At 38.7% G+C, this 24143-nt stretch overlaps 1 protein-coding gene across 1 annotated transcript; it reads left to right on the top strand.

The window, feature by feature from the left end:
- The first annotated feature begins 11555 nt into the window (after positions 1-11555).
- Positions 11556-12529, top strand: LOC110195266 (olfactory receptor 52D1-like). Its single transcript, XM_020967927.2, has one exon. It carries the CDS (start codon positions 11576-11578, stop codon positions 12527-12529), a length of 954 nt encoding a protein of 317 aa, XP_020823586.1. The 5' UTR covers positions 11556-11575.
- Positions 12530-24143: the final 11614 nt, after the last annotated feature.

Below are 24143 nucleotides of genomic sequence, written 5' to 3'. Positions count from 1 at the left end.
TCTACCCTCCAGGGTGGTTGTGAAGATAAAATGAGATGTTATATGTAAAGCACTTTGCAAACCGTAAAGTGCTATATAAATGCTAGTTTTATTGCTACCCCAGATATCATCTAATGAGGATGAAGTTACAGTATCACTACCTTATTCCTGGAAACTGTATCCCAATGTATCCCAAGATTGCATTAGCTAGTTTTTTTATTTTGCTGCCACATTGCAGTGGACTGATATTGAGTTTATAGTCCACTAAAACCTACTAAAGCTAATCTTTTTAAAATAAATTTTATTTTAGTTTTGGACTTTCACTTCCACAAGATTTCAAGTTTCCACTTTTCTCCCCATCTCTCCCCTCCCAACACCGCAAGATAGTGTGCATTCTGAATACATCTTCCCCTAATCTGCCCTCCCTTCTATCTCCCTCCCTTACCTTATCCCCTTTCCCTTCTATTTTCCTGTAGGGCAGGATAGATTTCTATAACCCATTGCCTGTATATCTTATTTCCCAGTTGCATATGAAAACAATTTTTAACATTTGTTCTTAAAACTTTGGGTTCCAAATTCTCTCCCTTCCTCCCCTACCTCCCCATCCACCCTCATTGAGAAGCAAGCAACTCGATACAGGTTATATATGTGTAGTCATGAAAAACACTTCCATAATAGCCATGTTGTGAAAAACCAACTATATTTCTTTTCATCTTTTCCCTCCCCCCATTTATTCTATTCTCTCCTTTGAATCTGTCCCTCCTCAAATGTGTTTGCTTCCTCTATCCTGCCCTACAGGAAAATAGAAGGGGAAGGGGATAAGAGAAGGGGTGGGGAGATAGAAGAGAGGGCAGACTAGGGAAAGGGATATTAAGAATGCATGTCATCTTGGGGTGGGGGAGGGGTGAAATGGGGTGAAAATTTGGAATTCAAAACCTTGTGGAAGTAAATGTTGAAAACTAAAACTAAATAAATTTATATTAAAAAAAAATTAAAAAAAATTTAAAAAGTGTTTGCTTCTGATTACCCTCTCCTCCAATCTGCTCTCCCTTCTATCGTCTCCCCCTCTCTTATCCCCTTGCCCCATATGTTCCTGTAGGGTAAGACAGATTTCTATACCCAATTAAACATATATGTTATTCCCTCCTTAAGCTTAATCTAACGAGAGTAAGAGTCACTCATTCCCTCTCATGTTTCCCCACTTCTCCACTATAAAAGCTTTTCCTTGTCAGTTTTATGTGACATAATTTACCCCATTCTACCTCTCCCTTTCTCCTTCTCCCAGTATAATCCTCTCTCACTCCTTAATTTTATTTTTTAGATATCATCCCTTCATCTTCTACTCACCCTGTGCCCTCTCTATATACATATACACATATATATATTCATACATACACACATACATACATACATACATATTCTCTCCAACTACCCTAATACTGAGAAAGGTCTCATGAGTTACAAATATCATCTTTCCATGTAGGAATGTAAACAGTTAAACTTTAATAAGTCCCTTATGATTTCTCTTTCCTATTTACCTTTTCATGTTTCTCTTGAGTCTTATTTTTGAAAGTCAAATTTTCTATTCAGCTCTGGTCTTTTCATCAAGAATGCTTAAAAGTCCTCTATTTCACTGAATATCCATTTTCCCCCTGAAGGATTATACTCAGTTTTGCTGGGTAGGTGATTCTTGGTTTTAATCCTAGGTCCTTTGACCTCCAGAATATCATATTCCAAGCCCTCCACTCTCGTGATGTAGATGCTGCTAAATCTTGTGTTATCCTGATTGTGTTTCCACAATAATTGTTTCTTTCTGGCTGCTTACAATATTTTCTCCTTGACCTAGGAACTCTGAAATTTGGCTATAGTTTTCCTAGGAATTTTCCTTTGGGGATTTTTTTCAGGAGATGATTAGTGGATTCTTTCAATTTCTATTTTACCATCTGGTTCTAGAATATCAGGGCAGTTTACTTTGATAATTTCTTGAAAGATGATGCCTAGGCTCTTTTTTTTGATCATGCCTTTCAGGTAGTCCAATAATTCTTAAATTATTTCTCCTGGATCTATTATCCAGGTCTGTTGCTTTTCCAATGAGATATTATTTTTCATTGTCTTCCATTTTTTCATTCTTTTGGTTTTGTTTTATAATTTCTTAATTTCTTATAAAGCCATTAACTTCCATTTGCTCCATTCAAATTTTTAAGCAATTATTTTCTTAGTGAGCTTTTGGATTTCCTTTTCCATTTTGCCAGTTCTTCTTTTTAAGGCATTCTTCTCTCATTGGCTTTGTGGACCTCTTTTGCCATTTGGGTTAGTTATTTTTTAAGATGCTACTTTCTTCAGTATTTTTGGGGTCTCCTTTATCAAGCTGTTGACTTGTTTTTCATGATTTTCTTGTATCACTCTCATCTTTCTTCCCAGTTTTTCCTCTACTTCTCTTACTTGCTTCTCAAAATCCTTTTTGAGCTTTTTCATGGCCTGAGACCAATTCATACTTTTCTTGGAGGCTTTGGATGTAGGAGTTTTGACTTTGTTCTCTTCTTCTGGTTGTATGTTTTTATCTTCTTTGTCATCAAAGTAAGAATCTAAGGTCCAACTTATTTTGTGCTGCTTGCTCATCTTCCCAGCCAATGATTTGAGTTTTAAACTCTTTGTTAAGGTAGGGGTCGGCTTCTATTGTGGAGAATGTATTGTCCCAAGCTTCGGGGGGTTTGTGCAGCTGTTTTCAGAGATACTTCTAGGGATCTGTAAATTTTCAGTTCTTTCAAGGTTTATGATTAAAGGCCAGGCGTTTACTGCTTTCCTGGCCTGTGCTCTGGTCTGAGTGATTATATGCACACTTTTCTGTGTTGGAACTGTGAGGAGGATTCCCTCTCCACTACTACGACAAGCTCCACCACGCCAGCACTCCTCCTCACCCCAGTACCCCCACCTAGGACTGCAACCTAGCATGGGCAAAGCAAGAGAATCCTGCCTTAGCACCAGCAAAGAGATTCCTGCAATCCTACTCTGATCAGCCGCTTGATCCCCCCACAGTCTATGGGCTGAGTGCTCTGGAAGCACCTGCCACCCTGAGGCTGCACCAGGACTGGGGCCAGACTATGCTTCTTTCTCACCTAGGTCCAACAGGCCTTTCCTACTGACCTTCTAAGTTGTCTTTGGAGTTTGAGGGTTTAGAAGTCTGGAAACTGCTACAACTGCTAGCAATTCAGTTCCCTGAGGTCTGCCCCAGGTTTGCTGAGGCCTAGTCTTTGCCTGCATGGCCCCTGTCAAAATGCACCTCTCTCCCAGCCCAGAGCAACCAACCTTTCCAATCAACCATCCAAGTTGTCTTGGGCTGGAAATTTGTTTCAATCTGTCTTTTTGTGGGTTCTGCTGCTCTAGAATTTATTTAGAGCCATTTTTTTACAAGTATTTGGAGGAGTTTGGGGGACAGCTCAAGCAGGTCACTGCTTTTATTCTGCCATCTTGGCTCTCCCCCTCTAAAGGTAATCTTTTTCAGACCAACTGCTATCTAATCATGCCTATTCCATTTTATTGTTGTTCAGTCATTTTTGTGTTCTGTCTGACTTTTCCTGAATCCATTTGGGGTTTTCTAAGCAAAGACATGGGAGTGCTTTGCCATTTTTCTTCTACACCTCATTTTACAGATAAGAAATTGGGGCAGAATTAAGTGACTTGCCCAGAGCCAAATCTGTCTGAGGTCAGATTTAAACTCATTAAGATGAATTGTCCAGACTACAGGCACAGTACTGTATTTATTTCACCACATAGCTGCCTACTCTATTTTGTACTACAAATACTAAATTGTGTTGACAGTCATATATGATTAAACTCAAAAAGTTAATGGTACATAGCATTTATCCTTGTATTGACACTCTCTCTATTGACTTGCCTAAACGGAGGGTGGGTGAGTCTGGGAATGTACTCCTGGCTGCATATGCTAGAGAGGAGGAAGAATGAAAAAATTATCTGCTTTGGTGCATGATGACTTTCAACTGAGAGAATGCCATGAACTTTTGAAAAAGGAAGTACAAAACAGCTGAACAAAGAACACCAGCTTCCCATGCCATATAATACAGTATTTATGACTATCTGATTGCAGCCACATTGGTACAGCCTGGACTCTCTTCACTACAGCTGTTGTACATACAGAATAAAACTAAGAGTGGTTTCAGATCAGCAAATACAGGCAGCTAGCAGTGGTAGCAACCAAAGGTGGTATTTGCTCAGGTGAATGATTAGTGCCAAATGCAGTCAGGCTTCAAAGCCTGTAGTTCCTCAAGAGAGGCAGAATTAGAAAAAAGAAGTGACCCTGAGTTCTTAGAGTCACTCTACAGACTTGGGACTGATTTTCCAAGAGTTTCCTTGTGGTTAGAAAAGCTCCATGGTTCATGACATTGCTAGCTCCTGTGAAAGCAACTGGAAGAAGAATTAAACTTCCAAGTTTCAAAGTTACCCGCTAAAAAGAGAGAAGCTGCTTGATGTAAAGAGAATCATGAGGGCTGGAGGGAGATGCCTAACCTGGGTATATTAATGTTGCCTTTTGAATTAGTTTATAAAACTCTGATTAAAGTTTATGTAATAGAGTGATTCACAAGTGAATAAATAAGATACGCAGTGACTCAATGAAGGAAATAAGCCAATGGGAACATAATGAGCCATAACGTGACTGGGAAAGTCCATGGTAAACTGAGACAAATGTTCCACCACAGAAAGTGGGGAAAACTAAAGGGAGAGAAATAGTGAGTTTTCTGAGAGTCAGAAAGAGCCTTCAAGTAACCCCAGAGTTCTCCTTGAAGTTGGATAGAACAGCTCCCCTATCATAGCTGGAGGGAACCTTGGCTATCATCTCATCATCATGTGCTCCCATAAGACTTTCAGAATTAAGAGTTTCCTTGACAAGAAGCAGAAGAAAGATTGTCCCACTCCTCAATTCAAACAAAACTAGCAACGAGATCAGGTACAACTCGAAATATATCAAGTGCACGCTTATTACTGAACTCATGAATCCAACCCATGACAACATAAGGAGAACAACAAACTCTTACGCAGTAATTTAAAAAATGTCTGCACCTTAGCAAACAGTTTCCAAGATGGGAGGGCAGTAGCATTTCACCTCATCCTTGTATGGATTCTGCTGCTCCAGAATTCCTTTTGAGGCATTATTTTAAAATTGTTTGGGAGAGCTCAGTCAAGTTTCCTGCCTTTTTCTCCACCATCTTGGCTCTACCTTGGAACAGAATACTCAAGAAAGACATGAAAGCTGGATGTAAGTACTTGAAGGGCTGCCATATTGAAAGGGGATTTGATTTCTTTTGCTTGTTCCCAGACAGGTGATCCATGATCAATGAATACAAGTGATAGGAAGTCACATTCAGTTTAATATAAGGAATAACTTTTTAACAATTAGAGCTGTACCAAATTAGAATAGGATGAAGATAATGAAGATAGAAGTTGGGTTATTATATGTTGGAGATATTAGAGTAATGATACCAGTTTAATATAGGGGCTTTGCAACTCAGAGTTTTTAGCAGTGTGACCTGTAAGAGCTGGAGTTCAGAGTAGAGGGAAATTACTGTGGAATGGAGTTGTTGGGAAGGTGCTTGATATGAATTTGGAGATTTTTTAAAAAGAGTTAGAAGTCATTCCTCATTCTAAGTAGACCTTGTTTAAGTAAATTGAATCTCTAAAAGTTCAGTTTCACAAGTTCCAATTACTGGAGTACGAGAGGAGAGCGGGGAGATGAAGGAATCTCTATAGGGTTAGTAATGAGAAATGGGAGTTTCTTGTCTCAACTTAGGTAATATGATTTCGCTCTTTGGCTCCCTAGTGGCCCAAATCCTGAATGGGCTTAGAGAAGAAAAAGGTTATCTGATTTCTCTTCTCTCTTAGGGAACTTGGTCCTAGTATTTCGGGACCCTCCTGGCTTCCATACCCACTGGGCTTTCTGACTCAGAATCTATTAAAAAGAGCAGTGAGAAACCTCTTCCCAGAATGCCAGCTGTGTCTGTAGAAGGCTGAGTGCTCCTTAACTAGAAAGACAGAGTGGCACCTGCTACATGTTTGCCCTTTGGTGAGTGATGGACAGGAATCCAAGCTTAAGGTAATTAAGGAAATCAATAGAACTTAAGATTTCCTGGCCCACATACATGCTGTCACACAGACATACATGCAATTCCACACAGACACATATAAAACATAAGTATACAGGCACAGAGACACCCAGTCAGATATATCTTCATATTCACATATGTACACAAACGCTAGCAACCACATGATCACAGTCCCAAGTCGTCAGTTTACAGGTGAGCAACAAAGCTGGAAGAGAAAGAAGCTGTCAACCTTAAAAAAATAAGAACATAGACTCAAGTAGGACTGAGAGATGCAGAGACTGGAGGAAATCCAAGCTGTCCACATGTAAGTACCTCATCTAAATGAGGTAGATGCAACTAAAGGAAATTTCATGTGTAAAGGTCTGAGGATTCTAATGGACTGTAGGTTCAATATAAGGCAACAGTGTTCCAGGGCTACCAGAACAATGCTCTTTCCGTCTTTAGTTGCACTGATAGGCATAGTGTTAAGAAGAAGGGAGGCAATACTTCCATTGTCTACCCTGAAGCAAATTTGGTTAATGGTGTTGAGGTCTAAGCACTTAGTTGAAGGATGGCCAGAGAAAAGTGTCTAGGATTAATAGACCTTATAACAATTGGCTAAATGAACTGGGAATTTTAGACCAGAGAAGCTTTAACAACTTCAGAAATATAAATGCTACTAACTTATAACTATATCATTTAATAGTTTAATTATTTACATTTTTACATTGATACAATTTTGTGAATTTTGAATAATAAATATTTTGTTTTGAAGTTAATAAGATGAGACATCCTGCATTGTATAATGTGCATGCAACAGTTTCTGAATGACACTTTCTCAGACTTCTCAGACTCATATTTGGTAGAAGAGGTCTTCTAATACAGCCATCTCAGTCACCATTAGACATTTTCCTGTAGGGTTTTATGAAAACTGTCATTTATGCATTATACATCATTCTTAGGATGATCTTAAGGTTAGGACAACAAATGCAATCCTTTTAGTCACTGAGTAGCAGTAGCTGTTGCAAGTTTTTATAAAATTCGAAAATCAAAGAGCAGTGTTGGTTTGTAAGTTTGCATGTTGTTTTTCTAAGTTTGCATCATGTATATATACTTCTGAAGTTATTAAAGCTTAAGGTTGCACTAAGATTTTGGGAACACCCTGTATAATAAGCTAGAAAGGTAAGTTAATGACAGGTTGTGAAGGACTTTAAATTACAAACAAAGGATTCTATGTATGATTGTAGAGCTAATAGGGTAAGGGACATGTTCACACCTATGTCTTACATCAGCAGATATATGGAAAATAAGATTGGAGGAGGGAGAGACTAGAGATAGGGAGACAAAATAAAGGTTCTTAGAATAGATAAGAAGTGATGAATACCATGCTAGGAGTATGATTATTAGCAAATGGAGAGAGGGGAACAGATGGGAGAGATGCTGTGAAAAATCGTAGAGATAAGCCCTTGCAACTATTTGAATATGTGGGATGCGGAAGAGGGAGCAGTTGAGAATGACTCCAAGGTTTCAAACCTGGTTAACTTGAAAGATGGTAATATCCTCAACTGAGATAAGGAAATTCAGGAGAAGGAGTTGATTTGGAAAGAAAAATAATGCTTTACATTTTGGACTTATTAAGTTTAAAAAGCACTTTATTCTCGCATCAACCGTAGGTAGTTAGTCAGTCAGTTAATAAACATTTATTAAGCACCTACTGTGTGCCAGGCACTTTCCTAAGCATTACAGATACAAAGAAAAACAAAAAAAAACACCAGTCTCTGTTCTCAAAGACAGTTTAATGGGGGAGACAGCATGTAATCAACTATGTGCAAAAAGTTATACAGACAGGATAAATTTCAAATAACAGAAAAGGCACTATTATACGTCTATGCATATATATATATATATATATATATATGTACACTAAGTATACTATATATATAGAAAGCATTAATATTTATATAAATATTGCTTTGAGGTTTGAAAAGCACTTTATGAATATAGTGTAATTTGATTCTTACAACAACCCTGCAAGGTAGGTGCTATTATTATCAGCCTTTTACACTCAGGGAAACTGAGGCACATAGCAGTTGAGAACCTTGCCCAGGGTCACACAGCTAATAAGTGTCTGAAAATGAATTTGAACTCAGGTCTTCCTGACTCTTCATCCAGGGCTCTCTAGTCACTATACCACCTAGCTGCCTCTAGAATTGAAGGGATCGGGAAAGGCTTTCTGTAGAAGCTGGGATTTTAAGCAGTAGGTAGTACCAGTGTATTTATGATCTCCATTTTACAGACAAGGAAACTGAGGTTCAGAGATGGTTAAGTGACTGCCTCCAGCCTAGGTTTTCAGGTTTACCCATTATTCCTACAACAAATATAGCTCTGACTAGAGAGGAAGATTTGAGTTGAAATCCTGCCTCAGACATTTACTAGGTGTGGGGTCCTTGGCAAGTCACTTAATCTCTATTTGCTTCAATTTCCTCATCTGTAAATTAGGGTTTCGGAATTAGATGTTACTTCCAGTTCTATTTCTGTGATGTCACGATTGATTTATTGATCAAATTTACACATCCACAAAACATAAAATATGAATTTAGATCCTGTAGTGTCTAAGACCCCTGACTCTAAGACCAGCACTTTTCCTACTATACCCAATGACTGTACATAGAGAGATATTGGATACATTTGGCCATCTGACAAGATGTCTAAAAGCAGATCTGATAATTCAGGAACTTGTGGAGGTATCCTCTGGGCCTGGGCCTTTTGGAATCTGCATTTAGCTTGTCATTCTAAGTGCTTCAAAAGCTAGCCCATTTTTACCTTTCTAGTCTTCTTATACCTTATTCCCTACACGTAGTCTTTGGTCCAGTGACACTGGTCTCCTGGCTGTTCAACAAACAAAATACTCCATCTCTTGACAGGGACTTGAAACACTCCCCCTCCTCCACTCTGACGACTGACCTTCCTGGCTTCCTTTAAGTCTCCACTGAAATTACCCACTTCTATAGGCAGCTTTCCCCAACCCCTCTTAATTCCAGTGCCTTCCCTTTTTTTAATTATTTCCTATTCATCCTGTATACAGCTTGCTTTGCATATATTTGTTTGCTTGTTGTTTTCTATTTGCTTGTAAAGCTCCTCGAGGCCAGGGACTGTTTTTTTGCTTCTTTTTGTATCCCTAATGCTTAGCACAGTGCCTGGCACATATAGGCACTTAATAAATGTTGATTGCTTGCTTGATTGATAACAACACAAAGCTGAAATACCTCATCTTCCTTGAAAGCTCAGCTTAGGTAACCCCTTCTCCATGAAAGCTTCCCTGATCCCTTCAGCTGAAAGTGATCTCTCTTGCCCCAGATTTCTGAGAGCTCTTTGTCTAGAGATGTCCTTTGCCCTCCTCATTCTCTGCCTTAAATTTATTTGTGTAAATGCCTCATCTCTTCTGAAAGAATTTCATTCCCATGCGGTTGGGGATGATGCTGTTTTTCACCTTTGTGAGCAGACCTAGAATACAGCAGGTAAATTAGAAATTTAATGATTCTTGGTAATAAAACAAGAGAGGGAAGAGGAGGAGAATATCTTCTGTCTGGGAGCTGTGTACAGCCTCTTTCATCAGAAGACTGGTCACTTAGTAGTAACATTTACAAGAAGAGGTAAAATGGACCCAGGTCTAGATTGGGTGGGAAAGGCGGGGATAAGAGTTGCTCCCTGAGCAAATGAGGATCATTCATGAAGATAACTTTTGAAACATGATGATTTCCCCAAAGAGAAAATTTGTGTTTGCTTGGTTTTAATTTATTATTCATTTTAAATATTTTTTTCTCTTTAAATTTTGAGTTCCAATTTCTCTCCCTTCCTCCCATCTTTTCACCTACCCAATGCGAAGGGAAGCAATATATTATTTGTACATGTGAAATCATGTAAAACACATTTTTATATTAATCATTTTTTTAAAGCAAGAAAAATAAAGTGAGAAACTTATACTTCAGTTTCTATTTTACCCTCTAGATTTAAGATATCAGGGCAGTTTTCCTTATTAACTTCTTGAAATATGATATATAGGCTTTTTCTTTGATCATGGCTTTCAGGTGGTCTAATAATTCCTAAATTATCTCTCCATCTATTTTTCAGGTTACTTGTCATTTTCAATGAAATATTTCACTTTTTCTTTTAGTTTTTCACTCTTTTGACTTTATATATTACTTCTTAATGTCTCATGGAGTCATTAGCTTCCATTTGCAAAATTGTAATTTTAAAGAATGATTTTCTTCAGTGTGATTTTGTACCTCTTTTTAAAATTTGGCCAATTCTGTTTTTAAGAAATTATTTTCAATTAATTTTAACTCTTTTTTTATTTGCCCTGTTCTGCTTTTTAAAATGTTCTTTTCTTCAGTGATTTTTTTGTGCCTCTCTTACCATTAGGCCAATTCTATTTTTTAAGGTGTTGTTTTTTCAGTATTTTGTGCCTCTTTTACCAAGATGTTGCTTCTCTTTTCATAATTTTCTTACATCACTCTCATTTCTTTTTTCCAGTTTTCCCTCTACCACTCTTACCACTGTTTTTAACCTCTTCCAGGAATTCTTGTTGGCTTGGGTTCAGTTAGCATTTCTCTTTAAGTCTTTGTTTGTAGCTGTTGCTATGTTGTTTCTTCTGAGTTTTTGTCTTCCTTGCCACTATAGTAACTTCTTTTGGTCAAATTATTTTTTGTTGTTCTTGTTTGCTCTTTTTTCCAGCCTATTTTTTTGACGTTCAAATTTATGTTAAAGTTGGACTTTGCTCACATAGGGGTAGGAAGGCACTATCCCAAGTTTCAGGCTTTTCCAGAGCTAGTTCTGCCAGGAGGGAGGGGTCCCCAAGTTTTTGGTGGTGCTGAGGTCATCTGTTGCAGGGAGAGTGTGGTCATTGCTCTCCAGGTCCATGCTCTGCTCTTTATCCAAAAAGGGCCCCTGCTTCCTGCAGTCACAAATACTAGTGCTCTTCTTTTCCTTGAAACTGAGACCAGGGCCCCTGTTCCCTTGTGACTAACCTCCAGTGTTCCTCTCCACCAAGGCTCTGTAACCCAGAACTGTATATAGGCAATAGAATTGCCAATCAGTGCCAGCTGTATGCAGTGCCAGCAGAGTCTTTTGTAATCTCTTTCTGACCAAGTGTCTTACCTCTTTACTGTCTCTGGGCTGAGAGCTTTCAAAGGTGCTGCTGCTGTTGCTGCTTTGCATATGTAGGCTCTGAACAGCCTTCCATCATGATTTCATTAAATTCTCCTGCTGAACTCCTAAGTTTTCTTAGACCAGAAAAAAAGTATAACCCTGACCTTTGATTGGCTCTGCTCCTCCAAAATTTTATTCATTTTGAAGTTGTTTGGAGGTGAATGTTGTGAGAGAGTTCAGCTGAGTTGCCCCTAATCCACCATCTTGGCTCCACTTACACATTTGCTCATTTTGTTTTCTTTTTAGGGACAATATCACAATCAACAACTTCTACTGACTAAGAGCTAGTGGCCATGTCTGTTTCCAACAGCAGCAACTCCCTCCCAACTACCATATTCTTGACAGGTATTCCAGGGCTAGAGCCTGCCTACATGTGGATATCTATTCCCTTCTGTGCTATGTATATGGTGGCTCTGGCTGGGAACTTAACCCTCATCTTGGTCATATCTACTGATCACAGTCTCCACACACCAATGTACCTTTTCCTCTGTCTGCTTTCATTCACAGACTTAGCTCTCAGCTCTACTACAGTGCCCAAAATGTTGGCAATCCTGTGGCTTCATGCTGGTCAGATCACTTTTGGAGGCTGTCTGACCCAGATGTTCTTTGTCCACTCAATATTTACTCTAGAGTCTTCTGTCCTCCTGGCTATGGCATTTGATCGCTATGTGGCCATCTGCAACCCACTGAGATATACAACCATCCTCAGTCATGGTGTCATTGTCAGTATTGGCCTTGCTGGATTAATTAGGAGTGTGGCTATTGTTTCTCCATTCATCTTTCTGTTGCAGAGGCTACCATATTGTGGACACCACATCATGGCACACACATACTGTGAACACATGGGGATTGCCCGGCTGGCCTGTGCTGATATCACAGTGAATATTGTCTATGGCCTAACTGTGGCCCTGTTGGCCATGGGTCTGGATTCTGTGCTCATAGCAGTATCTTATTCTATCATTCTCCATGCTGTATTCCATCTTCCATCTCGGGATGCACGACGCAAGGCTCTAGGAACATGTGGGTCCCACATCGGGGTCATCCTGGTTTTCTATATACCTGCTTTCTTCTCTTTCCTCACTCATCGCTTTGGCCGCCATCATGTCCCTAGGCATGTCCATATCTTTCTGGCCAACCTATATGTGTTGGTGCCACCTGTGCTCAACCCCATTATCTATGGGGCCAAGACCAAAGAGATCCAGCGAAGGATCTTGAGGCTAATGTCTCCAGGTCAAGACTTTATTTGAATTTCTGACCAATGATGGAAATGATTATTGCGTAGATGAATGAATAAATGGATATCTTTCAGGACTGTAAAAAGGTAAGAGAGAGCAAATGTATGCCATCAGAAGAACTAGATTAATTCACAGCTTTGACATTTATGAGGTATGTTACCCCAAATAAGCCATTTAGCTTCTTTTTTTTTTTGAAATGGAGATGTTAATACCTACCTTGATTACCTCATAAGAAATATTATGAAGGAATCATTTTGTAAATCTTAAAATGGTTATAGAAATATCAACTGTTACTATTATCATTGACTTCGTTAAGTATAAGAAGGGCCAAGTATAGATAAGCAAGAGTTTATCTGAAAAAAGATCTGGAGTTTTTAGTGGACTATAAGCTTAATATGAGACAATAGCATGATATGATAACCAAAACCAAAATAAAACAAAAATTAAAATAATCTTGGGCTATTTGGCATACTTTCATACCTTCATAAGAAGATGGTAGTCATGCCATTTTCTGCCCTGGTAGTTTACATCCACAATGCCGGAGTTAGGGAATAACACTGATAAGCCAGAGAACATTCATAAGAATTTGATGCAGATGGTGAAGAATCTCAAGTATGTGTCATCTGAGGAGCACTGAAAGAAAGTGGAGAGGTATGTCTGAACAAAAGAAGAGTTGGAGGAAACAAGAGAACTGGGATCAAGAATTTAAAAGGCTTTCATATGGAAGATGGATTAGGTTCATTTCTGTTCTGCCTCAGAAGGAAAAACCAGAAACAATGGGTGGAAATTACGAAGGGTCTCATTTAATTTTTATGTCATAGAAAATAATAAATTCATAATAATTTAGAATCATTCCAAAATGCCTGGCATAATGCCTGGCACACAGTAGGCACTTAATAAATATTTGTTGAATTAAAGTAGATTAGGCTGCCTGTCTCCAGGTGGAACGGGTTCCCTCTCATTGTAAAGCTTCAGGGAAAGGCTAAATGGTCACTCATTGGGTGTGGTAAGATACATAGACTGTTTTTTCAGGTAAGGTTGTCTACTTAACACCAGGCCTTCATTCCTGCTCTCACCTCCCATCTAGGCCAGAGGTGTCATACACAGGGCCCATGGGCCATCTGTTGCTCACAACACTCCAAGCATGGCTCAAAGGAGATGAAAAATGTAATTGGGAAATATTCAATAAAATAAATCAAAATGTAATCAAACATGAATAACATTGCACTTTAAAACTAAGTTAAATAGAAATCCTTATGTATAGATTAGTGATTCCTATTTCTACTTGAGGCTGACAGCTTAGAAGGACAGTGGGAAAAATTTGTTTCTGTAGTGAGAGAGAAGCTAGGTTTCAGCCTCAGTTCCTGAGCGTGGCCTGGGGCAGCGGCTGCTTCCTGAACTTCTGACCCACAGACTGAGGGGGAATTGAGTGGCTGATCAGAGGGGGAGTAAAGGGATCTCTTTGCTGGTACTGAGGCAGGTATCTCTTGCTTTGCCCGTGCTTGGATCTGGGTCACAGCTCTGAGGGGCAGTCTTGGCGAAAGGAGGAACACCGGCATGGTGGACCTTGTAATGGTAGTGAAGAAAAAATCCTCCTCACAGTTCCAAGACAGAAAAGAGGGCTTGTGGTCACTCATAGACCAGAGCACAGGCCAGGAAAGCAGTAAACACCTGGCTCCTTATCATACCACCTTAGAAGAACTGAAAATTTACAGGTCCCTAGAAGTATTTCTGAAAACAGCTGCACAAATCCCCAAGCTTGGAACACTATATTCTGCACATTGGAAGCAGACCTCTACCTTAATAAAGAGTTTATAACTCAAGTAATTAGTTGGGATCATGAATGAACCTTGCAAGAAGGGTCAGACCATAGAATCTTTTTTTGGTAAGAGAAGTCTGGAAAGTGCCACAGCTTCCTGTGATTCAGTCCTCTGAGGCCTGCTCCAGGTTTGCTGAGGCCTGAGCATCCATGCGAAACTGCGCACCTCTCACAGCCCAGCATGATATACCTTTCTGATCAACCATCCAGCTTACCTTGGGCTGGAAATTTGTTTTACTCTGTCTTTTTGTGGGTTCTGCTGCTTTAGAAGTTATTTAGATCTATTTTTTTATAGGTATTTGGAGGGGTTTGGGGGAGAGCTCAAGCAAGTCACTACTTTCACTCCACCATCTTCTGAGTTTGTTGTAATTTAACTGTTCATATTTTTTTTTATTCTGGTTTCTAATGTATCTATTTTTCCTCTGTGCTTATTTTAGGTTTGGTTACTTCTTGGCTTCCTAATTTCTAAAATGCTTATTCAATATTAATTTTCCTTTTATATTTTGTTATTGAATTTTTAGGAATGTATATTTTCCTCTGAAACTGCAATAGCTACATGCCAGAAATGTTGGTATATTGTCTTATTATCCTTATCTTTCATATAGTTATTGTTTACATAATGTGCTCATTGACTGACTTATTATTTAATGTAATGGGAGCCTACCAATGGAAATTCTATTTTCAGAACATGCGTCCCTACCCCACACTTCACTATCCACTGAGAGGTATCTCAGGTTTCATAATCATAACATCCTTGTAATTTTCATTCATAGAAATTAGAACTGGAAAAGACCTTAGTTATCATCTACTCTAACCCTCTTATTTTAAAGATGAGGAAACTGAGTTCTAGAAAGGAGAAGTGATGTGTTCAACATCATACATCTAGGAAAATATAGGCAAAATTTGAACCCTAGTGTCAAAATCTAATTGCTATGCTCCTTTTGCTTTAGCTCTATCCTGTACCAGGTGAGAACAGTTGAAATCAGTGAAGAGCAGCTTTCTTTTCTTTCCAAATATCCTGCACAGAGCTCCCTATGGCACAGCCCAAGGAGTCAATTACTATATTTCTAGGGAAAAAATACATACCTCTTGGCTTCCATAATGGCTCATGACTAAGAGGAGCATGAAGTCCCAAACAGCCTCCTCTCTCCAGTTCTCTGAAAAGGTTGTTCTATGTTTCCTAATCCCTGAACATCTCTCATCCCCAGACCCCATATGTTTCCCTATCCATGAGGAAAAGGAAGGGGGCTCTTATTCTGGAGAAGGAAAGATCTTTGAAGATAACTAGCCACTTCAATTCTCTGAAAAGGAACCCTGCTGGGAGGGTAGGAAGAAATGACCCAGGGAAGTCAGGAAGACCTTCTCCTACCCCCCATACCACAAACCAATTATTTATTTATTTGTTTATTTGTTTGACTACCTCTCTCTTTTTTTTCTTTTTTGTTTTTTTATTTAGTATTTTACTTTTTCCACAATTGCATTTAAAAACAATTTTTAAGTTTAAAATTTTGAATTCCAGTTTATGAACAGCTAAAAAGAGTAATTATTGTGTACAAATGAGGTGAAAGAGGAACAACTGATGCAGAGGAACTAGTTGGGGGAGGAGGGATATTAGTTCTGGAAATGTAAGTTCATTGGGAATGGGTTCAAGGGAGAATATGTACATATATATGTATATGTATATGTATATATACATATATATGTATATGTATACACACACACATACACACACACACACACACATATATATATATATATATATATATATGTTGAAGTCTTCTAAATTCAGAAAGCAAACACTAAAGGGATAGGGAGAGGGAAGAGGATAAAGGTGGGATCTCTAGAGGTGGGTGTTTAGATTAATGGGAATGGGAGGGTAAAGGAGGGATCCTTGGAAGGATAAGGGAGGGATCTTTAGAGGGGAGGGTGAAGGAATAGGTCCAAGGGGAGAATAGAAGGGTGTTTAGATTTATGGGAATGGGAGGACAAAGGAGGGGATGCTTGGAGAGGGTAGGTTAAGTAATAAAAGGGCAAGGTAGAAGGTAGGGAGTTAGAAGGTATAGGATGTCTATACATGTATTTATCTATATACATGTATATATGTATGTATGTATATATACACGTGTGTGTATCTATATATCTCTATATAAATATATCTGTGCTTAATTGTAGCCTTCTGTGGGAGTATAAAGGGGGGAAAAGAACAAAGTAAAAAGTGCACAGCAGGGAAAAAAAGAAATCTATATCAAAGATGGACAGCTTTCAGTACAACACATAGTATTTATTACACAGGTTTTCTTGAAATGGAAATTTATTGCTATGTATTTTGAAGCTTCTCTTATGTTCTTCTCTGCACCTGGCCTGATTTTTTTTTCTTTTCTTATTTTGTATATAAGTTTATAATATGCTTCTTTTTCTTTCCTTGTTGTGTATTTAAGTTTCAGTAATTAAAAAAAAGAAAAAAAAAGAATTCCAAATTCTCTCCCTCCCTCCCAACCCCCCCTTATTGAACACAAGAAATTTATATAGGTTATACATGGGTGGTCATGCAAAACATATTTCTGTATTAGTCATGTTGTAAAAGAAAACATAGACCAAAAACCTCAAGAAAAATAAAGTTTTAAAAAGATGGTTCAATCTGTGTTCAGACACAATCAATTATTTCTCTGGGGATGGATAACATTTTTTGTCATAAGTTCTTCTGAGCTGTCTTGGATCACTATATTGCTGAGAATAGCAAAGTCATGTACAGCTAATCATCTTACAATATTGCTATTACTTTGTACACAGTACATTTCACTTTGCATTAGCCCATGAAAGTCTTTCCAGGTTTTTCTGAGAGGATCCTGATCATTTCTTATAGTACAATACTATTCCATCATAATCACATACCACAACTTGTTCAGACATTCCCCAACTGATGCGCTTCCCCCCAACTTCTAATTCTTCACCCCCAGAAAAGAGCTGTTATAAATATTTTTGTGCATATAGGTCGTTTTCTTTTTTTTTTTTTTAAATCTCTTTTGGGATACAAATCTAGTAGTGGTATTGCTGGGTAAAAGAGTTTTACCTGACCTTGGTCATGGTTTTATAGACCTTTGAGCATAGCTCCAAATTCAACATAATGGTTGAATCAATTCATAACTCCACCAACAGGGCAGTAATGTCTCATTTTCCCCACATCCCCTCCAACATTTGTCATTTTCCTTTTCTGCCTATTAGTCAATCTAATAGGTATGAGGTAGTACCTCAGAAATCAGACCAATTATTTTAGGGATTTTTTTTCTCCCTTTCTCTGTTATCCCCTTGGTATCAGTCTAACCATAAAGCTAGTAGCATCTAGACCATTTTTTCTGACAGTATTACTATAGTATCATATACAGTATGTACTATATATACTATATACACTATATACTACAGTATAGAACATGTCTCCCCATCAATTAGATAAGAACAACAACAATTAATGCTAAAAAGGAAACTTGGTGTGGCAGGTAAAGTCTTGGACTTGGAATCAGAAGAGATAATAGTTTGAATCTCTCTCTACTAACTATGTAAATCATGCACAATTCAGGTAATCAATTTGAGCTTCAGTTCCCTCATCTGTAAAATGGGTATGGTAATACTTGCACAATGCACAATTGCCTCTCCTAGCAATTGACTGGCTTTATTGGTTCCATTCTTATAAGTAGCTCTTTAAGAAGCTGTCCTGAGGTAGTTTCCATAATTTAGCTCTGCTATACCAGAAGAAGATAGGAACAGGAAAGGTAAAACAAAAGAGACTGGGAGCCCCTTTCCAACCCTTCCAAAATCTTTGTAAAATGCGGATGTGTAGCAGTGTAGGGAGGGACTGCAGGCAGCACAGGGGGAAGGTACAGATTCAACATAAGCCACAGGGTAAGAAAGCAGCATTCTTACACCCCCTTGAAAAACTCTCCAATGTGGAGGGTGCAGCAGTGGGATCTAAATGTGAGACAGAACACTGTTTAAATAGGCAACAGGTTCTGGTTGCTCCAGGAATGGGAAAGAGCTCAGAACTGAGCATGAACAAGACTGTTGTCATCTTTCCATATTCCACTGATTTAATAACTGGCACATGGAAAGATAAGTTGCAGTACCACCCAAGAGAGCTGAAGTCTTTGATGATGCTGTTTTGCCTCTGGTAATGAAATGTTATCTAGTGGCTGCTAATTAGTTTGGATACCACAGAGCATCACAAAAATATACAGTTTTCATATAGACCTTGTTTTGAGAACTAGACATGATTTGTGTGCCAAAGTGCATGGCTCATAGTTAGCTATGTGTTAACTAGATGTTGACATCTTGCTGAATAGTGAGAATAGGAAAATATAGCTAAGAGCAGACTCTTGCATATATTTGGTACTTCATGTTGCTTGACAAGTGTAGCCCAGAGGAGAGCTGACAAAATGTACCTAACTCTCAGGAATGTGCTGGTAAATGTTTAACAATCAGCTTACTTTTGGGGGGAAAACACTGTACAGACTATATATTTTTAATCCTAATCTGTATAATTGACAACATCTCCATTACTTTCTCAAGTCTAGACATTCAACAAAACAATAAATTAAGCCCTGATTTGTAATGGTTGCCAATTTTCTGGGTATAAATGCTCATACTTAAACTTTGACAATTGACTCTCAAGAGCCAGTTCTAGCTGGCTCCAGTATACTGCTACTATCTTCCCTTCTTGCAAAGGTGGGAGACACTAGAAATGTGGGATATCACAAATACTGCCATACATGAGTGATGCATTGTTTGACTTTGCTGAACTTTTTCCTCTTTCTTTTTAAATCTTTGTTTCAAGACACATTTTTCTGGGTGGGGTAGGGATATTACTCAGAAAGGAGAGTGATAAAAAAAAAACAAAAGAAATCAACACAAATAAGGTAAAACATTTTTTATTAAAGAATTAAATGAATATCATCTGAATTTAACTAAGTTTTTTTTTGGGGGGGCAATTGGGGTTAAGTTACTTGCCCAGGGTCACACAGCTAGTGTCAAGTGTTTGGTCTGAGGCTGGATTTGAACTCAGGTCCTCCTGACTTCAGGGCTGGTGCTCTATCCACTGCACCACCTAGCTGCCCTTTGAGTAAGTTATTTTTGGTTGTTAAGTCTATATATCTTGCCTTTGGGAATACTTCATCTTTCTCTCTGTTCCTTTACGGTGGTGGCTGCTTAATATTGTATGATACTAACTATGAAATTTCAGAACCTGAACTTTTTTTGGCTGCTTAAAGTATTTTATATTTTACCTGAAAGTTCTAGCTTATGACTGATATTCTTGGGAGTTTTCCTATTGGGGTTTCTTTCAAGAAGGTTATTGGTTGGGGGCAGCTAGGTGGCGCAGTGCATAGAGCTCCAGCCTTGGAGTCAGGAGGACCTGAGTTCAAATCTGGCCTCAGACACTTGACACTTAACTAGCTGTGTGACCCTGGGCAAGTCACTTAACCTCAATTGCCTCACCAAAAAAAAAAAAAAGAAGGTTATTGGTGAATTCTTTAGAGTTTCACTTTACCCTATGGTTCTAATATATTTTGTAAGCATACATGAAATATGATGTCTACCCTCTTTTTTTCTGGTCTTGGCTTACAGATGATCCTTAAACAAACTATATTTTATGTGTTTTAAAGGTCAGTTGTTTTTGATATGCGATATCTTACATTTTCTTCTATTTTTTTCAGTCTTTTGACTTTGTTTTAATATGTCTTGTATCATAGGGTCTACTCTAATTTTCAGGGAGTCATTACTTGGATAAAGTTTTGTACCTCTTGTATTAAACTGTTAAATCTTCTTCCAAGAGTTTTCCCCAAAGCTTTTATTTCTTCTCTAATTCTTTCCTCCTATACTGTCATTTAATTCATAATCTCACTTAAAAAAAAATCTCCAATTTTTTTCTTTCAGGAATTCTAGTTGACCTTAAGTTCCAGCTGAGCTTTTCTTTGAGGCTTTGCTTGTAACTATTGTAGAGTTATTCTTTTCTGGGTTGTTGTCTTAGGCTTCTCTGTCACCATAATAGCTCTTTCTGGTGGGAGTATTTTTTTTTGTTTACTCATTCTTTCAACATTAAACTTGGACTTTGGGCCACCCCCTATATGCATGTCCTCTCTTCTGTCAACACTGACTCCTGTTCCTTCTCCCTCCACAGAGTCAGACTCATCCCTCTTAGATCTGGGACTTTCTTGTGGCCCCATCCCCACAAGGAGAAGCTCTGCATGATCCCTTCCTGAATAGCTCCCTATTCCCAGTGGCCACAGTTCTTTGCTTGTCTCCTTACGCTGACATAGGCTGGAGAAATTATTTCCTGCTTTTTGGATTTCCTCATCATTATTTGGCTTGGTGTTTTGTCTAGGTCTTTTTCAGAGTAGTTGTGGGGAAGATCTTAGTTGTACTTCTACTTCCTTCTCTGCATTTTCACTGGTCTCTTCCCCAGTTCAAATTAATTAAACTGACAGTGGGAAGAAGGGTTCCCAATGTCTTCTGTTGTGGGAATAGAGGAAACAGACAATAACAATGATGAGAACTATAAACCGTATCTAGAGTGAAGGATAGCCAGAATGTAACAATGGAACACTGAAGAGAAAAAGTTCCTAGTGAAGGGTAATGGAGCACAGGGTAGTGAAACAAAATCATGAAAATAAAACCTTCCACTTTTCTGGTGCCACACCCAGTGTATCACAGAAGCTCAGGGTTAGAATAGACTCCTACTCCATCAGGTATAGTAGCAAGAATCTTCAGGAAAAAGGGGAGAGGGGAGAGGGGGGAGAGAGAGAGAGAGAAGGAGAAAAAGAAGGAGAAGAAGGAGGAGAAGAAGAAGGAGAAGAAGGAGAAGGAGAAGGAGAAGAAGAAGAAAAAGGAGGAAGAGGAGGAGGAGGAGGAAGAGAGAGAAGAGGAGAGGAGAGGAGAGGAGAGGAGAGGAGAGGAGAGGAGAGGAGAGGAGAGGAGAGGAGAGGAGAGGAGAGGAGAGGAGAGGAGAGAGAGGAGAGGAGAGGAGAGAGAGAGAGGAGAGAGAGGAGAGGAGAGAAGAGGAGGAGAGGAGAGGAGAGGAGAGGAGAGGAGTAAAACTCACTACTTCCCAGGACAGTCAATTTCACTTTCAGATGGCTATTATAAGAAGGGTTTTCTTTATATTCAGCCATAATTCATCTCAGCAAAACATTTATCTATCCCAGCATGATGTGGTGATTGGGTATCTAGACTAGGAACCAAAAATCATGAATTATAACCCCACTTCAGATACTTACTAAACAGATTAATCTGGGCAAGTCACTTAATCTCCCTCTTAGCCTCTGTTTCCTCATTTGTAAAATGAAGATAGTAATCTCACCTATTTCACAGATTTGTTATGATGTTTGAATGAGATAACTGTTTATAAAGCACGTGAGAAATTTTAAAGTGCTGTATAAGTTAGTTGCTCACAGTTCTGCTCTCTGGAACAAAGTAGCATAAATCTACAAAATATCCCTTCAAATGCTCGAAGACAGTTATCATGCCTTTTCCCCCTTTTCTTTTTGCAAACCTAAAGATCCCAATTCTTTCAAGTGATTCTCATTTGATGTGAACACAAAACCCTTCACCATCCTAGCTATCCTCCTCTGGAAGTTCTCTGTCTTGTCAATATCTTCCCTAAAAACGTGGTGGTCAGAACTGATCATAGTACTCCAGGTATGGTCTGACCAGAGAAGAGTATGAGCAGGTCTTGCAGCCAAAGCTGTCTTAGCTGCCACATCTCATTGGTCAGTCATATTATACTTGTAGTTAACTTGTATTTTAATCCCTTTTTCAGACAACCTGTTATGTAGTTGTCGTTCCCATTTTAAGATTTGTAAAGTTGACTTTTGAACCCTTGAAGGACTTAAATTTTATTTAATGTTATTAAATTTTATATAATAATATATTATATTTTATTTATTTAATATATTTATTTATTATATAAAATACATGTTTATATTATTATTATATTATAACATTAATTTAAATTTAATGTCATTAAATTTTATCTTTTTAGATTTGTCCCAATATTCTAGCATAGTAGGGGTTGGATGGAAGTACAATCTATGTACCAACATAACATTGCCTAACATAGAGTCCTCCATATTGTGTAACCTAGGCATGCCCAAGCTAGCCCCATCATACATGAAATACTGAACCTGCACACTGGAGACTTCAGGGAAAACAGCATTTTCATCTTCTTTTCCTTTTTCCTGTATTCTTTTCCTCTATTAGCTTTCTTCACAAAAGCATTTGTTGATCATTAGTTATAGACCCTGTGGTAGTTCTGGGGATATAAGACAAACATGAAGCAATCCTTCCCCTTAAGGAGCATTCATTCTATTGAAAGAATCATGGATGTGTGTCAGTATGTGAAAAATATATTCAAAATAAAAACAAGGGAATTCTATAGGTATGGGCATTTTAGCTGGGTGTGTGTGGGGGGGACCAGAAAAAGCCTCAAATAGGAAATGGCATTTGAGTTAAGCTTTGAAGGAAACCAGCAGCTGTAATATGTAGAGAAGAGGAGGAAGTGCAAGGTAGGTACGGGGAGCAGCCTGTGCAATCATTGCTTTGGGAGATCTAATTCCATGTTGAGGAATGAGAAGACCAAGTTGACTGGACCAGAGCATACATGAAGATGAATAATAAGAAAGTTGGAGCCAGGTTATGAAGGGCTTTAAACACCAAACAAAGGAGTTTAGTTTGATCCTGGAGGTGATAGGGAACCAGTGGAGCTCCTTGATCGGAGTAGGGATATGGTTTCACTTCCCTCTTTCCCTCTTTTGTTCTTCAGTCATATCCTGAGCATATACTAGAGGGGAAAAGTGAATGCAAAACCAGCAGTCCTTGTCCTCATGGAGTTCACAATCTAATTGGAAAGAGATAGCTGATCATATTGGTGAGGTTTAGAGTTGGGAGAGCTGGTTCAGGTGTGAAAGAATCCACTTAGACCTTCTCCGTAACTATTGGGGACTTTATTGATGCAAAAGCAGAGGGCTAGTTCTGGAAAGAGGGCTAGCAACTTAAAGAGGGACAGGGACAGTTCTATAAGGACAGGATGCGGAAGATGATGGCTTACAAGACAGTTTTAGAAGTTTTATGGGGGTTAGAGATTAGAGACAGGTCAAGAAAGGATTTTATGACATAGGATGAGGGGGACAAAGGAATTCTTTATGGTCTACAGGGCATGAGAGCACAGGTTAAAAAATTAAAGGACAGGGGGAACATAGGCTAAGGGACACAAAGCAATTCTTTTGGTACTGGTTCAAGATAAGAGGAAAAGGACTTTAGGATGCCTTTCAAGTTACAGAATAAAGTGGGATTTCACAAAGTACTGGAAAAGCAACATTAATATTATTCTCTTAACCCTGCACTGTATGTCTTCTGCTTCAATATGATTCTGGGTGTATAATTTATAATCCATTCAGTGCTGACTTGGAGACATTAATCCGTATTGTTTCTGCTATTATTTCCCCAGTTCTTCAAGCCCTTCCTCATTAAAGAAGGTGAGGAAGACCCATGCCACACTGATTGATTGCTGTCCTCCCCTACTTTGTTTCTTCTAATGGTTTCTCCTTCTCTCCTAACTAAATGCTGCCACTACTGCCTGTCTCTGGTGGTTCCAACTCTGCCAAGAGCCCACACAACTGGTTTTACCCATACACATGTCATTAGGCTCCTAAATAAGGGAGTCTGGGGAGGATAGCTTAGTCTCTGAGAGATAATACCTCATTAGTGATCGTACCTGAGCTAAGCAGAGGCTTAGCCCCATAGCAGGGCCCTTCTAGTCCAGGC

This window comes from Phascolarctos cinereus, unplaced genomic scaffold (genome assembly GCF_003287225.1).
Source record: "Phascolarctos cinereus isolate Bilbo 61053 unplaced genomic scaffold, phaCin_HiC Scaffold_726;HRSCAF=1367, whole genome shotgun sequence".
NCBI classification, from domain to species: domain Eukaryota; kingdom Metazoa; phylum Chordata; class Mammalia; order Diprotodontia; family Phascolarctidae; genus Phascolarctos; species Phascolarctos cinereus.
Note: the sequence above shows the minus strand (reverse complement) of the source record. Positions and strands in the feature narration are given on the sequence as shown.